At 50.1% G+C, this 20,651-nt stretch overlaps 1 protein-coding gene across 5 annotated transcripts; it reads left to right on the forward strand.

Moving 5' to 3' along the window:
• Nucleotides 1–1,171: 1,171 nt before the first annotated feature.
• Nucleotides 1,172–19,226, forward strand: DET1 (DET1 partner of COP1 E3 ubiquitin ligase). Of its 5 annotated transcripts, none has more exons than XM_037053658.1 (5): nucleotides 1,172–1,289; nucleotides 4,288–5,399; nucleotides 8,217–8,404; nucleotides 15,155–15,346; nucleotides 18,571–19,226. In XM_037053658.1, the coding sequence occupies exons 2-5, from the start codon at nucleotides 4,314–4,316 to the stop codon at nucleotides 18,758–18,760; spliced, it is 1,656 nt and encodes a 551-aa protein (XP_036909553.1). In that variant the 5' UTR covers nucleotides 1,172–1,289; nucleotides 4,288–4,313; the 3' UTR covers nucleotides 18,761–19,226. The 5 variants fall into 5 exon arrangements, with proteins under 5 accessions (XP_036909553.1, XP_036909557.1, XP_036909556.1 ...); XM_037053662.1 differs by having other exon boundaries at nucleotides 18,464–18,664; XM_037053661.1 differs by lacking the exon at nucleotides 18,571–19,226 and adding an exon at nucleotides 17,684–18,061.
• The last annotated feature ends 1,425 nt before the right edge of the window (nucleotides 19,227–20,651 follow it).

Genomic DNA, 20,651 nt, shown 5'->3' on the forward strand with positions numbered 1-20,651 from the left:
AACATAAAACAGAGAGGGATTCTAAAGTATTGGCTTGTCTAATCTCCTGGCTGCCTAGTATCACTGGTCTTTGAGAGGCATTTATTGTTCTAATCCGTGTCATTTTCTTGGGTACCATAGCTGGATGTGGCATTACAATGTCCCCCCTTAGGCGGGTCTGCAGTTAGGTGTGTTCCTAACCCCCACCAGACAGTCCGATGCCAAGTGACTTGCCCAGCAACAAAATGAATACTTTCGTAGGAAGCTGATCTCATAGAAAGGAGACCACAGTATGATAGGGGGCTTCAGAGTTGGAAAATTTTAGTTTGAGTGATAGCTAATAAGCTTAGTAATCAATGCACGTAAAAGCTTTTGTTCTGGGAACCGAAGGTAGGGCCCGCCTTGACTCCGGGAGACCCTAGGCAGTTCCACTCTTGTTTCTCAGGAGGACGGCAAGCAGTTTGAGATGATAGCTGAGCCCTGGTGCTGCACTGTGAGATGGCCACGCCTGGGGCACAGCTTACGACCACCACCCAGGGCGAGAATGCTGGACTTGTTTTCTTAATCCAATGAACTCCTCCCTGAATTTCAACCCCCCTCACCACACCTTGTTTATCCCCTGCTATAAAAACCTTGGCCTGGCCCTGGCTGATGTGGCTCAGTGGATTGAGTTTGGGCCTGAGAACCACAGGATCGAGAATCGATTCCCAGTCAGGACACTTGCCTGGGTTGAGAGCCAGTTCCCGGCAGGGGACCCACAAGAGGCAACCATACATTGATATTTCTCTCCTTCTCTCCCTCCCTTCCCCTCTAAAGATAAATAAAATTAAAAAATAAAAAAACCCCAAAAAACCTTGGCCTGGAAAGAAAAGACAAGATGGTCTGTTAGGGTATGAACCCGCCATCTTCTCAGATCGTTAGCCATCTGAATAAAGCGTCCATAAAGATTCAATCGCTGTCATTGCTTATTGGGTTTGGTAGTGACAGGCAACCTGAACGCAGGTGTCTTTCCTGGTTTTGGTTAGAGCACTGAGTTCATTTTTCCCCCTTCCCAGTCACCAGGGCCCTCTGTGGCTTCCATCTGCCTCCGGACGCGAGGGTGCGCTATCAAGCCAGTCAGTACCGGCTGGATGGCGCCGCCCTATCCCCTTATCGCTTCTCGCTGAGCCGTACTTCCGGTGGCTAGCGGAAGCAGGGACCTGAGGTCTCCGGCGCCGGGGCCTGAGGCATGGCGGGGGCGGGGCTGGGGGAGGCGCAGCACAGGTGGCTGGGGGGGTCCCTAGCCCCAGCCCTTTGAACCGGACCGACAGGTGAGGACTTTTCCTTCCTAAGCCCAGCCTCCAAGCCCGTAGGGCCCTCCCCGAGGCCTCCTCAGGTTACCGCCCTGGTACTGCACCCCGCGTGACCTGGAGACCCCACAGCCCCTACCTTTACACAGATTCCTCTTTCCCTTGAGGTCCCGTTCCAGACTTGTCTCTCAAGGGGCTCCCCCTTTGCGGGGGGTGTATCGGCCCCTCCATCCTGCCCACTCTGGAAGCTGTCACAAGCAGCCGAGGGCTGTGTGCACCTGTTCCCATGGGGAATGGAGACCCAGCCAAGGGCAGAGGATTGGTACCACAAAATGAGTTAGTGGCTGGGTTCAGCCAGGCTTGCTTTCGTCCCATAAATAAAGTACAGAACGGGTACTGTGGGCCAGCCCTAGTGCTGGCTCCGAGAACAGCACCAAGGGAACCTGAACAGACGGGCTTATGTCCTCTCCGGGGAGTCCATCCAGTAGCAGACACATAACCATGCAAGTCAACGTAATAGATTGTGACCGATCCTTTGGAGCACACAGAAATGTAATGGGAGGCCAGTTTGAGAAAGGGTAGTCAGAGAGGACATCCTGGAGACGTCGCTTAAGCTGCAACTTGAGGAGTTATGGCCAGGATGCAGAGGAAACACATCCCAGGCAGAGGGAACAGACAGCCCCTGCCGGAACCTGCGTCGACAAAGAACTTGGCGTGAGGCAGGTCCATTCCTGAGGGAAAGGAGGCTTAAGATATGTTGGGCACCGTGACGGGCACACGGAATGCAGTGTGTGTGGGCTTGGGCAGGAGTAAGCAATCACCGAGGGCACAGACATAAGTAAGATTCAGAGACAAAGTTGCAAGCGTGGTGAGTGCTATGAAGGGGAAGTATGGCTGGGAGATTGGTATTTCATCTAGTGGGGAGGCGATGGGAGATTTCCTTGACCAAGGGATGACTAGGCAGATACCTAGCGTAGGAGTCACCCCAGCAAAGTGAGAAGAGCTGTTATAGATCGAGGTTGGCGGCGAGTGCCAAGGTGCTGAGGCAGGAGGGTAGCGCACCTGCTGACGGGAATGGTCAGAGTTAAGCAGGGAAGGGGGCCGGAGAGGGTGAGCGGAGACCCGTGGTTGTCCTGTTAAGGAGTTTGGTCCTATCACTAAGGGCAGTGGGAAGGTGCTTAATCCACAGTGGAAAGGATGTGACCGCAAAAGCAATTTTTAAAAGATTTTATTTATTTATCTTTAGAGGGGAAGGGAAGGAGAAGGAGAGAAATATCAATGTGTGGTTGCCTCTGGAGCGCCCCCTGCTGGGAACTGGCCTGCAACCCAGGCATGTGCCCTGACTGGGAATCCAACCGCAATCCTTTGGTTCTCGGGCCCATGCTCCATCCACGGAGCTACACCAGCCAGGTTAATAGTGTGTTTTAAAGGCGATATCGAAATGGCCACATGTGACAAGGAGTAGGTATGTGAAATGTAGTATTGTTCTTATTGTTCAGTTGTGGAAGATACGGCCTGCTGCATCATGCTAAGTTCCTTTGTAAAAACTCCTGAGAGTGATTCCTTTTAAACTCCAGTGCTGCAAAGAGCTGTGCTTCTCTCAAGTAGCTACTGCATTTTTTTTTTTTGGCAGCACAAATTCTGTGACTGACTGTGTTTTTCCTCTTTGCCTCTGTGCTGAAAAATCCACAGACATTTGTTGTTTCCTGTAAGCAATGTATTATTTGGTTGTTTTTAAGATTTTTATTTTGTGTTTTAGTTTTTCACAGTTTGATGTGTCTGGGCATGGATTTCTTTGGGTTTATTGTGCTTAGGGTCCTATGAACTTCTTGAGTCTCAGGCGTGTATTCATGAAGTTTTGTTTCTGGGCTCTCTGTGGTATTCCACTGGTATATTTGTCTTTGTGCCAGTACCACACTTTTTGATTACTGTAGCTTCATAATATGTTTTGAATTCTTGACTCGTGAGACTTCCATCTTTGTTCTTCTTTTACAAAACCGTTGGCCTTTTGGGGTTCCTGGAGATGACATGTGCATTTTCGGATGCATTTTTCTATTTTTGCAAAAAATGCTGTTGAGATTTTGGTATGGATTACATTGAGTTTGTAGATTGCTTTGGGTAGTGTGGACATCTTAAGAGCCCAGCATATATATATATATATATATATATATATATATATGTATATATATGTATATAAATATATTTTATTGATTACGCTATTATAGTTGTCCCATTTTCCCCCTTCACTTTCTTCTACCCTGCCCACCCCCTCCCACCCACATTCCCCCCTTTTAGTTCATGTCCATGAGTTGTACATATAACTTCTTTGGCTTCTACATTTCTCATACTATTCTTACCCTCCCTCTGTTTATTTTCTTCCTACCATCTATGCTACTTATTCTCTGTACCTTCTCCCCCCTTCTCCTCCTCCCACTCCCCTGTTGCTAACCCTCCATGTGATCTCCATTTCTGTGGTTCTGTTCCTGTTCTAGTTGATTGCTTAGGTTTTTTTTGTTTTTGTTTTAGGTGTGGTTGTTAATAATTGTGAGTTTGCTGTCATTTTACTGTACATGTTTTTGATCTTCTTTTTTTTATGTAAGTCCCTTTAACATTTCATAGAATAAGGGCTTGGTGAGGATGAACTCCTTGAACTTGAGCTTCCCTGAGAAGCACTTTATCTGCCCTCCCATTCTAAAGGAAAGCTTTGCCAGATAGAGCAGTCTTGGATGTAGGGCCTTGCCTATATTTTTTAGCGAACATACATTGAAAAAATCGGATGCAGTTCTATGTTTATTGACTGTTCCTAAGAGCTGTGCCTGCTTTGAAGATATTCCTGTTGAATTTGGCCCTTCTCTCAAACCTGCCTCTAGACTTGGAAATGTCGGACCACTTCCTGATTGTAGTCCGGGAAGGAGAGATGCTGAACCTTGTCATCTTGGGGTCTGCCGGGTCCAGGGTAGAAGGAGGGAAGTCTCTCTGACGTGTGCATGTTTGGGTAACTTCTGTTTTATTGCCTTAGACTTGACTTTCCCACGTAGAGATGTGATGATGGATCATCATGTCCCCACCATCAAACCTCGGAGAATCCAGAACCAAAACGTCATCCACCGCTTGGAACGCCGGCGGATCAGTTCCGGCAAGGCGGGCACCCACTGGCATCAGGTGCGAGTCTTCCACCAGAACGTCTTCCCCAACTTCACCGTGGTCAACGTCGAGAAGCCCCCTTGTTTCCTGCGGAAGTTCTCGCCCGACGGGCGCTACTTCATCGCTTTCTCTTCGGACCAGACGTCTCTCGAGATCTACGAGTACCAGGGCTGCCAGGCGGCCGAGGACCTGCTGCAGGGCTACGAGGGGGAGATCCTGTCCAACGGCAATGACCAGCGGTCGGTCAACATCCGCGGCCGGCTCTTCGAGCGGTTTTTCGTCCTGCTGCACATCACCAACGTCGCGGCCCACGGCGAGCACCTGAACCGCGAGTGCAGCCTGTTCACGGATGACTGCCGGTGCGTCATCGTGGGCTCGGCCGCCTACCTCCCGGACGAGCCGCACCCCCCCTTCTACGAGGTGTATCGGAACAGCGAGTCCGTGACCCCCAACCCGCGGTCCCCTCTGGAGGACTATTCCCTCCACATCATTGACCTGCACACGGGCCGCTTGTGCGACACGCGCACCTTCAAGTGCGATAAGGTGGTCCTGTCGCACAACCAAGGGCTGTACTTGTACAAGAACATCCTGGCCATCCTGTCCGTGCAGCAGCAGACCATCCACGTGTTCCAGGTGACGCCCGAAGGCACTTTCATCGACGTGAGGACCATCGGCCGCTTCTGCTACGAGGACGACCTGCTCACCGTGTCGGCTGTTTTCCCCGAGGTCCAGCGGGACAGCCAGACGGGCATGGCCAACCCTTTCCGGGACCCCTTCATCAACTCCCTGAAGCACCGGCTGCTCGTGTACCTGTGGCGCCGTGCGGAGCAGGACGGGAGCGCCATGGCCAAGAGGCGCTTCTTCCAGTACTTTGACCAACTGCGGCAGCTGCGCATGTGGAAGATGCAGCTCCTCGACGAAAACCACCTGTTTATCAAGTACACCAGCGAGGACGTGGTGACCCTGAGGGTCACGGACCCATCGCAGGTACGCCGTGCTCTCCCGCCCGCTGCTTCTCCAGTCTCCTCGGTGGGCGGCGGCGACGGCTTCTCCCTTTGCGTCTGGCCACCCTCCCGGAAATACACGTCTTGCGTGGTCGTCAGTGTTTGCTGTCCTCGGGTTCCGTCCTACCTGAAGCAGCTGCGTTTTTCTCTGGCCACGTGTGTGTGTGTGTATTTGGATGCGTGGAAGCCAGACCTCAGGCCGTCGCCGCGTGCATAGTCGCCTCTGCGGTTATTACCCTCTATCTTCTGCAGAACATTTTTAGTGCCCCTGAGGTGGAAGCCCAAAGGAGGTGCAAGGTCAAGGTGTGGACCACCTGTGGGTAGTCCTGCCTTGATTTTGCAAGACCACCTGTTGGCTTTAGTTCTGGCAATAAGAAGGAGCCCACCATACAAAAAAAAAATCCTTCGAAAATCTGGCCTCCCTTTCCTGCTTAAGTGGTGAATGCCGACATACTTCTTCACAAAATCTCCTTTAAAGGGTAACACATAGGCCAGTTCATTCGACGGGGTTAAGACTTAGGACTGCACCTTGACCTTTTGCATGTAGGTGGGAGAGCAGTAAGAGATGAAAGGAAGCCCAGATTTTGGATTCTCCAAATGGATTGTCAGGACTGCGGGGCCTGAGGTCCTTCATTTGGGTGAAAGACGTTGGTAGGGGAGAGGGCACTGCCCAGACGAGACTAAGATGTTGGTAAAAGCCTGGAATCCTCTGAGATTCTGGGATGGAAACACCGTGTTGAAATTCAGGGTAATGTGGGCGTTTCCCTGTAAGAAACACTCCACTCGAGTGCAGACCGAGTAAGAGACCACCTTTCTGTACCTTCACCCCCGTTCTCCAGTGTCTGGATTGTCTCCTTAGACGCCACTTTGAAATTCCGAGCAGGTGGCAAACCCGCAAACCACAAAGTCACCTGGGCGTGCTGCTGCCCATTGACCTGTGGCTGGTCTGCCGTTAGGAGAGACTGGAGAGGGCCTTGTCTCTGAGACCTGGCCTGCCTTTGTGACAGCACGTTTTCTGACACTCTCCTTCGGCGTCACGATTCATGAACTCTTTAAAAAATGGGGAGCACTGTGGGTTTAGAGATCATTTTGGGGGGATTCTTTCTTCTTCCCTGTCAATGACGAAGCCACCCGTGGGGGGCCGTCACGGCTGAGCACCTAGTTCGTCTTGTGTGGCGTGGGAGACTGGCGGTGAAGCCCTTGACTTCTGCACCCTCCTGTCCTGTATTTCCCAGTCTGTCTGGGGGGTTGGGCGGGGGGCGGGGCGGTGGGGAGCTTAGAGGATGTTCGTGTAACTCTGTACTCACGTAATCAGGGTGGATCCTGATAAAGCCCCGATGTGATCAAAGTGGTGCCCAGGTTGAGAGACAGGACCTGAGTTGCTCCTTTATTTAGAGTGGAGCTTTCATTAATTCCCTTTTTTGTTCTGGAGGGAATAAGAGGTCTGCGCTGGCTGCGTTTGAGATTATCCCCTTTTTCTTTGCGAAAAGCAGGACCTCTTTTTTTTTCTTTTTTTTTTTCTGCTAGTTGCACTGCGTTACAGCCAGACATGTTCCTAGGGCTCTGTGCTTTGCTTAACAGAATCGTAACTCGAAACCCAGTCTCTCTGCTCCAGTCGTCTCTCCCTCCTTCCTCAGTTTAATTTGATGGGTTCCAATAAGGTGAATGAGTAAAAAGTGCATCCAAAACAAAGCCTTGCTAATAGGAGGGGTATTATTCTCGGGTTACCCTCCAGTCTCTTTAATTTGCAGCCAAATTTAATTTCCAGGGGTTCACAAAAGTCATGTAACACAAGCTCTGGGAAGGACTAATTACGAGTAAAACAGGTAGGCCAAATGCGTCCAGGAATTGTTAGTGGAGATTGAAACTTAATCACAGGAGAGGGAAGACTAATCTCAGTGCTCTGAGGACTTGTAGCATCCTTTGGGAAGCCTGCAGATTGATTTACACGGTCCCCTTCGCTGTGATAAACCTTGTTTCTGGTATTTCCCTGCCGCCTGCTGGGCCTAGCAGAGGGCTGGAGGTTGCAAGGGGGAGGGTGCGTCACCCAAGGCACCATTCCAGGAAAAGCAGTAACGCTGCCCCCTGTGGCACTTGGAGGCTTCTCAGGTCCCCCCACTAAGATGTATCACCAGTGTATCTTACAGATGCTCTTGGCCGAAGGCACTTTTATGGAGAAGGAAGTGGGAGTGCCTCTCTGACGTTCCATTTCTTCAGCGGCAGTGCCCTGGTCGGGCACAACTTGTCCGGGCAGTTTTAGGATACAGTGTACTTAAGGCCGCTCTCTGCATGTTAGAAATATTAAGAAGAAAAACAAACGCCCCCTAAATTGAACTTTCAACTGTACGTATATACAAGAGAAACTAATTTGTCAACAGGCAACTCCAGGCTGCAATTGAGTTTCTCAGCAGGAAGGTAAATTAAATCTGGCATTTAAAAAAAAAAGTATTTTTTCCCTCCACAGGGTGGGTTGGGGAGCAAGTAGGAAGTAAACACGTAGAAGAAAAAAATCATTGAATTTGCACAGTTTAAAATGAAAGTATATGCTGGCCAGTTCTGTGATTCCGGCTGCACAGATGCGGTGGGAAACCTGGCAGCACCGAGGCCCGTGAGTGAGAAAGCCCACCGAAGCCCCCCACGGCCCCTCCCCAGAACCACTTCGAGCCACGTTTCGGCCCTAGCGCTGCCCTGGAGGGGTTTGCGTGTGTCCCGAGGCAGCTCGAGTTTTCAGCCCATTGGTAAGCCTGCTCGGCCAGGCGGCCCGCGGAGCAGTCCCTCAGCTCTCTCTGCTCCCCCCCAGGCGTCTTTCTTTGTGGTGTACAATATGGTGACGACGGAGGTGATCGCCGTGTTCGAGAATACGTCGGACGAGCTCTTGGAGCTCTTTGAGAACTTCTGCGATCTCTTCCGGAACGCCACCCTGCACAGCGACGTCCAGTTTCCCTGCTCGGCGTCCAGCAATAATTTTGCAAGGCAGATCCAGCGCCGGTAAGCTGTTCCTCTCGTCCTCACAGGCCTAATTTTTCTCAGTCGGTTGGGGTTAGGCCAATAGTCGTGAACTTCAGGAAAGCGTACTATAATCTTATTATTGTTATTTTAAAAAGATTTTATTTATTTTTAGAGAGGGAGAGAAACATCAATGGGTGGTTGCCTCTCACGCACCCCCTACTGGGGACCTGGTCTGCAATCCAGGCATGTGCCCTGACTGGGAATTGAACCAGTGACCCTTTGGTTTGCATGTTGGTACTCAATCCACTGAGCCACACCAGCCAGGGCGCCTACTACAATCTTATCCTCCGATTCATACACTCTATTTCATCTCCCCCACAGAATTGTATCCTAATGTAACACATTGCTGCACTGAAAATATAACCTAACATAAATTAAAATTATTCTTTATTTCTTGGGAACACAGGGCTCTAAATGCTCAAATTTATAGTCTCCAGAAATCTGGCGGTAAAAATAAATGAGAATGGATCTGTTATAATTAGAAGAAAAGTTTCAGGGAAACACGGACACCGAGGATCGTGAGTCACTGAAGGACAGCCGTGACCCCGAAAGGCAGAGACCGGAATGAAGGAAGCAGAACCAAGACAGGGCCCTGCGTTCCTTGGAGTCGTTGACGCTATCAGAACAGACACTCTCCCAGAACAGCGACACTTGAGAAATTTAAAACTTGTTAGACATCGTCGAACCCTCCAAGGAAGAACAAAAAGATAGAAAAAAGATGAGAGAGAAAGGATGGAGACAAATTCACAGGATTTGCCCTGGCATTTCAATATCTGGCTAATTCCAGAAGGAGCAGGAGAGAAGAATAAAGGCCAGGAAGTCGTGTGAGACAGTTTTCCAGTCCTGAGAACGTGCATTTCCAGATCGGCAAGACCATGCAATGGTACGCTCAAGCAGGCTTGTACTGGTTCGTGTAACTGACTGGTTGTTAGTTAAACTTGAATGAGTTTTTGCAAGCAGACTGTGAAAAACAGTCATCATTAAAAATTAACAATTTTCCAATTATGTCACCGTTATATGTGCCCTTGAGGTTGTTTGCATCTATTTTATTTGAGTGGTGATAGTACCGGGCAGTGATATGCTACAGCTCATCTCTGGACAACTCTGTGCTCAGGGTGTCGCACGGGGGGACCTTGACACTGACCGCCACAGAGACAGGCAAGTTTTCCTGTTATGCCTTTTCCCCCTGGAGAAATGCCTGTTCATCCTTCGTTAGCACATTATCGGATTCATCAGGAATACAGTACAGTGAAAAAAAGACTCATACTGAGGCATGTCACCGTGAAATTTTGAAACACTGGGGATAAAGAGAAGATTGTAGAAATTTCCAGAAAACGTACATCTCACATGTAAAAAACCAAGTTGTCAGAATGGCGGTGGGACTTCCCACCACAGCCCCGAAAGCTTGGAGTCCTGAAAGTCGTGCCCTCAGGCCACTCTGAAAACAATGACTTTATAGCCGATAATTCCATATTTGACTAATTGTTGGAGCGAAGACATTTTTCAGACATGCTGTCGCAGAAAATTGCTCTCCCTGTACCTTTTTTAAGAAAGCACCTGGAAGATGTGTTTTACCAACAAACACAATTTGAATGTTACAGGAAATAGTTTGACCCTGGAGAGAAGCAAAACGAATTCCAAGGATGACGGTGAAGGGAAGCTCCAGGATGACAGACACCGGCTAGACGCGCTGGAGCAGGAGGGTGGTGATGGGCCAGGGGGATATGTCCAAGGAAATGCTACAGTCATTAGAACATTGGATGGTTTTTGTGTGTTAACAAGAGATCGTCAGTGCCGTTCTAGCAGGGTCCTTGACACCAGCCTCATTGAGAAGGTGATATTTGAGCAAAGATTTTTTTAAAAAAGATTTCATTTATTTATTTTTAGAGAGAGGGGAGGGAGTGAGAAAGAATAGCAGAGAAACATTGATGTGCCAGAGATACATCGATTGGTTGCCTCTCGCACGCCCCCTACTGGGGACCTGGCCTGCAACCCTAGCATGTGCCCTAGCTGGGAATCAAACCAGTGATCCTTTGAATGGCTGGCCAGTGCTCAATCTACTGAGCCCCACTAGCCGGGGCTGAACAAAGCTTTTGAAGTAGGTCAGGGAGCAAGCTGTGTGGACGTCGGGGGGAAGAATACACTCAGCAAAGGAAACATTAAATCTAAAGGTCCTGAGGTGGGCTTGTGCATTTGAGCAACACCGGGGAGGCCACAGAGGCTGGGCTGGAGAGCGAGCGGGAGGCAGAGGGTAGCTAGAGATGCGGTTGGAGAGGGGGCCAGACACATAAGGCCGTTCTGAGGCTTTGGCTGTATCTGTAGGTGAGATCATGTGGGGTTTGAGTGGAGGACCTACATGGTCTCACTCATGTTTTCACAGGATCACTCTGGTTGCTGTCGGAGGGTAACGTCGGAGCAGGGACAGCAGTTAGGAGACGATTGCAATGAACCAGTCAAAAAAAAAGTCATTGCATTTTGTTTCCTGCTGGTAGGATTTAGGTGTTTTGGGGGGCGTTATTTATAATATCTTAGGTGCCTGGCAACGTGAGAGGCCATCGGTAATTTCTTGTTTATTGAATAATGGTGGCTTGGGTCAGGGCGGTGGCATTAGGGATGGCAAGGACCTGTATTCTCGAGGTATTTTGGAGATCGAGCCCGAAAGGTTGGTGGAGGAGGGATGTGGGCTGTGAGAGAAGCACAAAGATGATTCCAACGTTCTCGGCTTTAATCAACTCGCAAGAGAGCGTCTCCATTGAGCGGTGAACGGCAGAGCTTTCGAGTGGGGCCGGAGTGGGGAGACCGGGGCTCTGGGGGCTCTCCAAGGGGGGCGGTCTAGTAGTTTCTCAGCGTCTCCCGACTGGTCAAAGACCACGGGGACTGATCACCCGCTCCTGCACGTGGCAACCTGGCGACCACTGGTGACCTTTGTAGACAGGAGGGGCGGGGAGGTCGGGGGCGGGGGGAGTCTGTTGGAGACAGGGTGAAAAAAGAACGGGAGGAGGAGAATAGGGGGCAGAACCACAAACTGTTCTGAGGAGTTTTGTCGGAAAGGAGAGCTGAAGGATGATGCACAAGTAGCTGGGGGAGCAAACGGTGGCTGGTTTTTGTTAGTTTTTAAAAAAATATTTTATTGATTTTTAGAGAGAAGGAAGGGAGGGAGAAAGAGAGGGAGAGAAACATCACTGTGTGGTTACCTCTCACGTGGCCCAGGCACATGCCCTGACTGGGAATCGAACCGGCGACCCCTTAGTTTGCAGCTCGTGCTCAATCCACTGAACTACACCAGCCAGGGCCAGTTTTTGTTAGTGTTTTAAATGGCGGGGGAGATGGTGTGTTTGGATGCAGATGGGACTGATCCTGTGGACAGGGGAAGCCGATGGTGAGGGGAAGGATGGAAAGAGTTGGTTAAGAATATGAGAGGGGAAACTTTTGGCCAAGATGAAGGCATAGGTGGAAACACTGTGTGCCTCCTCGCACAACCAAGTTTAAAGACAACAAAGATTTAGTAACAAAAACGCAACCAAAACAGGCAGAAAACAACGAACCGTTCAACCGGATCGGTAAGAGGGGCAGAGTCAGCGGCTGGTGGAGAGGGGTTGGGCAGGAAAAAGTGGCTGGACCCAGGCGTGCAGGCAGCAGTTGGCAGATCCCAGGCCTGGGGTGGCAACGGGCAGACCCAGTGAGGGTGCAAGGCAGCTGGCTGGCCGCAGTCACACATTCACACGCAGGTAAACCAGGTAAAAAAAATGGACAGTGAGACAGACTGCGCAACGCAGGGCCCCAGCGATGGGAATTAAAGCCTAAAAGTACCAATTGGAAAAACCTTTGGAGATCGAGGTGCTGGGAGAGGCTCCCAGGCTCACAGAGAGTTCGCTGGAGAGACCCACAGGGTCCCGGAGGGTGCTCAGGCCCACACACCCGGGAACCAGCACCGGAAGGGCCCAATTTACTTGCGGGAAGCAGCAGAGGGGACCGCACCTAAAACAAAAGCAAACTAAGAGGACAGGTAGATCAGGAGTGGAACTACAGAAATGGAGGTCTCATGGAGGGTTAGCAACAGGGGAGTGGGAGGAGGAGAAGGGGGAAGGTACAGAAAATAAGTAGCATAGATGGTAGGTAGAAAATAGACAGGGGGGAGGGCAAGAATAGTATGGAAAATCTAGAATCTAAAGAACTTGTGATACATGGACATAAACTACACCTGATCTTAGCCAAAAGGCCGAGAAGCGATACATGGACATAAACTAAAGGGAATGGTGGGGGAGTGGGTGTGCAGGGTGAAGGGGAATGAAGGGGAGGAATGGGACAACTTTAATGCATAATCAATAAAATATATTTAAAAATACGTATTAAAAAAAAGAATACGAGAGGGGATGGGGTCTGGAGGCCAAGTGGAGGAGTGGGCCTAACACAGGAGCACAGGCAGTTGAATCAGAATGGATGTGCTGGCAGCTGGGAAAGTTCTCTTCTTATGACTTGACGTTTGTCAGTAACAAAGCAGGTGATGCCGTGAGGTTAGGGTGAGCATGGAGGAGGGGGACGAAACAGCCGCTGAAGAGCGGGAGCCCCACGGACTGTGGGGATGAATGCAGCGTGAGCGCCCTGCGGCATTCAGGGCCCTCGGGAGGGTCGTGGTTACGGATTTGAGGCGCGTATTGTCCCATGTTTATCTCCAGCCGTGGTCCTCTCCGGAGTGGTACAGGCGTGAATTAGGCGGAGCTGAACTTGGAGTTGTAGTTTTTCCAAGCAGGTACCACCAAGCAAGAGAAGGTGTTGAGGATGAATTCAGTGGAGTAGTAACTGGCTGTGGGATTTAGGCTCGCTAAGGAAGGGAGAGAGGACGTGATTAGGTTGTAGGGTGGCAACAAGTTGGTGGGATCGATGGGTTGTACCACTCCACCCAGTGGGGTGGGAAGCCGGGGTGGGGTGGGGAAGATGGCTGCAGAGTTGCGGGATGCTCCCCCCTGTGGTTACAGGGCAGTTGCAGTCCTTGGTAGTGGTGAGACTGAGGGTACCACTGTGGGAGTGGGTGGTTGAAACAGAGAGGAGGCCCAGGAACCCGGAGGCCATGGTGTTGGAAGAGTCTTCTCTGAGAATTTGAAATTACCACCGATTAAGAGGGACGGGGAGTCAGGAGCCAAACTGGGGAAGAGCCGGAGGGATGAAGGCCATGGGAGCTGTGGGGGGGCAGAAACTGCTTCAGCCTGTCGATTTCATGGAGGCTCTGATTTGTGATCATCAATGAGGCACGGGCCAGCCCCCCTCATTCTGCCTCGGGAAGCCCACGAAGCAGGAGGGTTGGAGGGTGGGTGGGGGCACGCAGCACCGGCCCGTCACCGGAAACGGGCCAGACACAAAAGAGCCCAGGAACTTGGATCCCAGCTCAAACGAAAGGGAAAGAAAGAAGTTCCGTGTGGCCTGAGGTTAAAATTTGATGACTTCCACTGAGGCTGCGCCCATGACTGCCAAGAGGAGTGGTGGGAAGGCAGGGCTGCCAGCGGGCTCCCCGCTGGGGGGAGCGAGACGGCCCGTGCCCACCCAGCACTCCGGGTTAGCTGCGAAGCGGAACTCACCACCGTCTGATGGTCTGACCGGCCCTTCCGGTCTTGTCACAGTTAGGGACCTCCTGTTTTTTATTTCATTAGTTTTTATTCCATTGTTTCAGGAACGAGCTGTTGTTATATTCCCTCGGAGGCACCAGACTAAGAAAAACTTACTTATTTTCCCTTTGATGGTGAAACTATATCATATGGTTTGGTATAGAGATTTTAAAAAAAATACATGCTGACAGCTGACAGTCATTCTAAGAAGCTGCAGGAAAGTGAAAAGGAAGGAAGAAACCCAGAATGTCATCCCACAAACACAGCAGTGGACATTCTGATGTGTTTCTGCCAGTCTGTGTCTTGGGCATAAATTTTTGTTTTCCGTGTGGTTTTAATCATTCTATATAGACACAAGTAGTCTACTTCTTTTGCTTACCATTTAACATTTTTCCCGTTATTATATAGTATTTGAAAACTTATTTTCCATGTAGATTTTATTTTTTCTTTCAACTTGTCGTTCTTGTGCTCACAGGGAGTTTTCTGCCTGCAGGGTTGCTTCTTTAGGATAAATTTCCAGAAGAATCGGAATAGCTGGTCCAAGGGTTTTAAATCTGGTGTTTGTTACACTTGTGAGAAATAGCTGCTCCATTTTTATTTATTATTGAAGGGAAGTCAGGTACGTGCCTCTGTCCATGTTACTATTCATTCAGACGCTGGTGTTTCTGCAGGGTCTAGGGAGCTGGCTCTCAAAGTTACTCAGACAAAGAATGAGTGATCTGTCAGAAGGTTGGGTGAAAGTTGGCTTGTGACTGACCCTAAGAACAGCCAGAGAGAGAGGCAGCTCTCCTCAGGGTTCTCAGCTCTCCTTAACTCCTTCTTGATGCAGGCTAAGGCTGTTATTTGGGGGGGCAAATTCAAGTAGAAATAGTCAGCATTGTCAGTTATACCCACTTTAAACTTGTCTGTAGAGTCTTTTAAAAAATGTTTCTGAAGTAATGGTCCCTGTTCCTGTTTTCTGCTTTTTTTTTTTTGAGAGAGTCTTCGAAGCTAGCCAGACTTGTAGGTGAGCTCTGACTTCCACCAGGGCTCGGAGATTTAGTTACAGAAGGCCTTGTTTTTCCGCATGTTTGTCCGTTGAAAACGTGTGTCTGCTAACACGGTCTTCCTCGCTGGTGCTTCGTTGTAGGTTTAAAGACACTATCGTAAACGCCAAGTACGGGGGGCACACCGAGGCCGTGCGCCGACTGCTGGGCCAGCTCCCCATCAGCGCCCAGTCTTACAGCGGCAGCCCCTACCTCGACTTGTCGCTCTTCAGCTACGATGACAAGTGGGTGTCCGTCATGGAGCGACCCAAGACCTGCGGAGACCACCCTATCAGGTACGCCGTCTCTGCTCCCCGGCAGACTCTCTCTCCCTTCCTCTCGGACATCACTTACCATCCTGTGTCCTTCCGTGCTCCCGGGTTGAATCGGAAAGGCTGGCTCTTGGCTCACTTAGGCACTAGTCTTATAGATTAACACCTTGCACTCTGCTTCTCTTCAAAACATCCAGGTCAGGTTAAGTGTGCGTTACGTGGAGCGGTGACCAGGGAAGGAACCAATGCTTTTCCATGCGGTAATCTAATGCTATTCCGTAGTAAAGTTTCTGGTGTAGGCTTTTTCATTGTGTCCAGCCCAGATGATCTCATTCCCCAGTTACCCAATAGAAAGGACAGCAGAAGCAATTTGGGGAACACCGGAGGTGTCAGAGAAACTCCCGTGTCCTCACCCGGGGGAATTTTGGAATGTAGATGATAACACTCGTAAACGTTTGGGTGTTATTGCTGGAACCTGGCGAGTAACCTCTGACGGTCAGTCGCTGCCTCACCAAGGTGAAGTTCGCAGAGCCCCCTGTCTCTCCGTGTTGGGAGCGCATGTTGCTGTGTGTGGCATACCAGGGGCTTGGGGCAGGCATAGGCACCGTTGTCCCCATGGGGCGATTCCGGGGCGGGGGAGGGTGGGCGCCTGGGGTTTTGTCTCCTGACAACAGCGTGGGTGGTGTTTCGTCACCCAGCGTCATGGTGTGTTCACAGGGCTTGTGTGAAATATTCTGCATAATTGATCACTGTCGTAACATTTCCTTTGGGAAGTTGCAGTCAAGTTCCAAACGCCACATGCCATTGGTTTTTATTGTGGAAAATTGTACACATGTAGATAGCAGAAGAGCATAAGGAACCCACTGCCCAGCTCCTGCAGTTACCAGCTCTCAGTCAGGGCTGCTTCCCCCCTTTCTGACAACACTGCTTTCTCCTCCCGACCGCTGTCCTGGGCTGTTCTGGAGCAGCTCGCAGCGTCATGACACTCTCCTCGTAAGTGTTTCAGTATGAGTTTTTAAAAGACGAGGCTTAAAAAAAATACAACCTCCATACCACTGTTTCATCTAGGGAAAATGAACAAAACCTTACTGAGACGGCCAAATGGTTAATCCGATTTCGCATTTGCCTGTGGTCTCGTAAGTATTGTTTTCAGTTCGTGTGTTCCAAATCAGGATCGAAACAAGGTTCCTGTGTGTCGTGTGGTCACTGTTTCCTTCGGTCTTTTTTAGTCTGTAGGTTCGGTTTCCCTCTTGATTTTCCTCACAGTGAAATTGCTGAAGGAACCAGGTCGTCCGCCCTGTAGTGTTCCCCACATTCCAGGTTTTGCTCACTGCATCCCCGCGGGAACAGTCACCGTCTTTCTCTGCTCGCCGTGTTTCCTGCAGACTGGTGGGCAGATTTAGACGCGCAGACAACCCACTTTAAATTATAAGCCCTTCGTGTGTTGGGGACTCTGCGGCTAAGGTCTTTGTGTTTTTCCCACCCGAAAACATGTCATGGGCCTCATTTGATGTTGTCTAGTAACATGAGATACATTTCTCACCCTTCCGACTGGCCTTTCTGATTTGAAAAGATTAACCTAGCCCTCACTAGTATGGCTTAGTGGATTGAGCTCTGGCCTGTGAACCAAAGGGCCACCGGTTCGATTCCCAGTCTGGGCACATGCCTGGGTTGCAGGCCAGTTCCCAGTAGGGGGCGTGCAAGAGGCAACCACACACTGATGCTTCTCTCCCTCTCTTTCTCCTTCCCTTCCCATCTCTTTGAAAATAAATAAATAAAATCTTTAAAAAACGATTAACCTAATAGCCCACCCAGAAATGCCATAGCCCCTGACTAAAGGGGTTTTCCTTGTCATTCTTATTTATTTGTAATTTAACAAGGGAAGTGGAGGGATGTTAAAGGTACTTGAGGAGGCCAAGCTGTCCCTCTAACACCTCGGTCGTGCATCTCATTCTAGTCCTTGTCAGCGTGCCTGTTTGCGTTTGCACAGCTGTGGTGGTGGTTAGCATGATACTGTGTGGTCCACGTGTCTTTTAGAAATGTGTCTCCACATTGTCACAGAGTCCTCACAGCCACAGTGCTGACGTGGGCCCAGTACTTCCTCAGATAGATGTTCCTTCTATATTTAACCATTCCCCTCTTACTGGGCGTTTATTATTCTCTCCGCATTTTTCTGTTGGAGCTAATGCTGCACTAGCCATCTTTATTCACGTCGCTGTTTGTTTAAGTTAAATTCTGAGGGTACAAATTCTTGGATGTGGGATTATTGACTCAGAGGGTATGAATATCTTTATGTCTGGTGTATATTTGCTTTCTAAAAGGGAAATTAGAATTCTTCAATTTAGGCTTTTCCTTTTCTAGAACTCTCCCCAGTTCAGCCCCAGCCTTGCTGCTCAGCTGTAGTTCTCAGTACCCCAGGGCACTTACTTTGCATTATGGGTATGTAAGTACTGGGATGGGTGATGGCAACTTTAGTCCTACTGTATTTGATGACAGATTAAAAAATATTTAGTATTTTGTTTTTGTGTGTGAAAAAGAAGAACCTGCCAAAGAATTTATTCTTAAAAATGAAAAACTCGAGTGTGCAGTGTCTAGCTCTTGCACTGTCCTGCGTGGTGGCCGGTAGCCATCAGCCCCACGCAACTGTTGAGCCCTTGAAGTGTGGCAAGTTCAAGTTCAAGTTGAGGTGTGCTCGCGTGTCAAATGCAGATCACATTCCAGAGGTTTAGTACAAAAGAAGAAAAAGAATGTGAAGTAGCTCGTTAATATGTTTTATATTGACTGTAGATTGAAATGGTGATGTTTTCGGTATCGACATTGGATGAAATAAAATACATGATTAAAATGTATTTCACCTTGAAATTTTTTTTTTGATGTGGCTACCCGAAAATTTTAAATTGCCTACGTGGCTCACATTTCATTTCTAGCTCTGGCCCAGATGGTTTTAGGGCAGGGAGCTTTTAGGAAAGAGGGGGCTGTAATTAAGGCCGTAAGTAAGGGCTGTCTTGGGGGAGAGAAATGACCCAGTGCCTTGTAATAGGACAACAGAGTGACATTCAATCCACCTGCCCCTAAGACGAGCTGATAAGACAAAGGGGATTTTGCAGCTCTGAGAACTGTAAGAGGGGATTTCATTGTAAGGTGAAGGAACAAGTTGCTCTGCTCCCCTGTTGTTTGAAGATGGTGGTGAGTATGTCTACCGTCCTCTCTCTCTCTCTCTCTCTCTCTCTCTCTCTTGTTCTGTTCAGGTTCTATGCCCGGGACTCTGGTCTGCTCAAGTTTGAGATCCAGGCAGGCTTACTGGGCCGCCCCATCAACCACGCAGTGCGACGCCTCGTTGCCTTTACCTTCCACCCCTTTGAGCCCTTTGCGATTTCCGTGCAGAGGACTAATGCTGAGTACGTCGTCAACTTCCATATGCGACACTGCTGCACGTAGACGCCTCATCCAAGCCAGGTGTTCTGGTCTCCCAGGACTGCACCCTGCGTGTCCCGTGGACCCTAAAGCAAAGCTCCTGGCTGCCAGCTGTATGGATTCGAGACTGGCTGGCGTCCCTCAGAGGGGGGAGCTGGGGCGTGGAGTGAGCGTGGCTCAGCCCAATGACAGTTTTCACTGTGTACAAAAACGACGGGTTGATTTCAAGTCCTCTTGCTTTTTCCCTGTGGGAATGTCCAGCACTAATGACGTTCATTTACTTTTGGTTTTATTTTGTGTTTTATCGCTATGAAAATGAGAGCATTACACTCTTACCCCCCCCCCACTTCTTGTCACCTTGGTATGCATTCTGTAGCAGGTACCTGTTGTTTACTCGTGAGACTTATGTACATCCTTTCTACTTAGCCAACAAGCGGGACTATCTTTATAAGAACACGAAATAAAGTCTTGATATTTTCTTACTTATGTATATCCTGTCTGATGACTGCCGTATGTTCCGATCTCACCCAGTGCCTTCCAAACACACGGGTTGCGGGAAGGAACAGGAAAGCGGGTAGAGGCCCCGGACCCAAAGCCTGCTCTCGGGAGACCGAGCGGTGTGTGCCAGCATGGAAGGCAGTCATCTTCCAGGATCGCTGCCCTCTCTTGGGTTTTCGCCTGGTCATGGTGCCCCAGCTGGAGGGGCTGGGCATAATTGCCCATTCTCGAGCGGAAGCACGCTCCCGTCCGTGCCATCTGGGTGGTGCAGGTGGAGGAGTGGGCGGCTCTCTGGCCACAGAGAAGCAGACGCTGTTGAGCACGTACTGCGGTTTGGGGAGCGGGAGCCGGCGAGCTCCAGGTGTCCCCGGAAGAGATTGGACTGGCCGTTCCTGGACGGCTGAGCCGTCACAGCTGTCCTACGAACACCTGCCGGCCCCCCGCCAGCGTCCTTCTGTCACGTTCTCCGCTGGTCCCGTCCCGGGGGCTTCTGGGCTATTTATGTTTCTTTTTTTTTTTTTTTTAAAGATTTTATTTATTTATTTTTAGAGGGGAAGGAGAGAGGGAGAGAAACATCAATGTATGGTTGCCTTTTGTGCATCCCCTGCTGGTAGTTAGCCTGCAAGGAACCGGTTTGCAACCCAGGCATGTACCCTGACTGGGAATCGAACCGCGATTGTCTGGTTCGCAGGCCCGCACTCAATCCACTGAGCTACGCCAGCCAGGGCTGGGCTGTTTATGTTTCATCTCATCATGTACCCATGGTTTATGCAGTGAGCTTGTTAGCGACCTCGGACTTTGAAGGTCACTTTGAAATGCCGGGTCTCAGAACGGGCTGTGAAAGGCGCCGTGGCTGCCGACAGCTGATCCTGTGTCCTTCTGCACCCAGACCGCCTGTCCCTGGGGAGCGTAAGAGGTGTGAGATGAGATGCCGAACCCCATCAAAACCGCTCGGCTCACTTCCTCATCTTTAACGCTGAGCAGCTAAATTCATTTAGCGTGTGAGCAGCTGTGCTGACCTACGGTGAGTCAGGTAGGATGCCTAGGAAGTTAAGAATGACGAGTGAAATAGGCAAATGAAGGGAATTCTGAGGTAAAACGGCAAAAGCTCCAGGACTCTGTATCTAGGAATGTGGAGGGGGATGCAGGGGAGGCGGAGGAGGAACGATGTCCCGGGAAAGGACACCAGTGCTGGGTAAATGGGAGTGTGTTGTGTGCACCCGGGCAGAGGACATTTCAAGCAGAGACCCGGCATGTTCAAAGGCGCGAACAGGGCTGTCGAGGTGGTGGACTGGCAAACGATGGGAATATGGCTAGAGTGTAAGCTGGACACGGCGGGGGGCAGGGGGCAGGGGAAGTGGACTGACTCCTGAAGAGAAGCCTTGGGCCCGTGCTATGGGTTCCTGAGGGGCAGAAT

The sequence above is a fragment of the Sturnira hondurensis genome, unplaced genomic scaffold, assembly GCF_014824575.4.
Source record: "Sturnira hondurensis isolate 20B ecotype Veracruz unplaced genomic scaffold, ASM1482457v3 Scaffold0007865, whole genome shotgun sequence".
In the NCBI taxonomy this organism is placed as follows: domain Eukaryota; kingdom Metazoa; phylum Chordata; class Mammalia; order Chiroptera; family Phyllostomidae; genus Sturnira; species Sturnira hondurensis.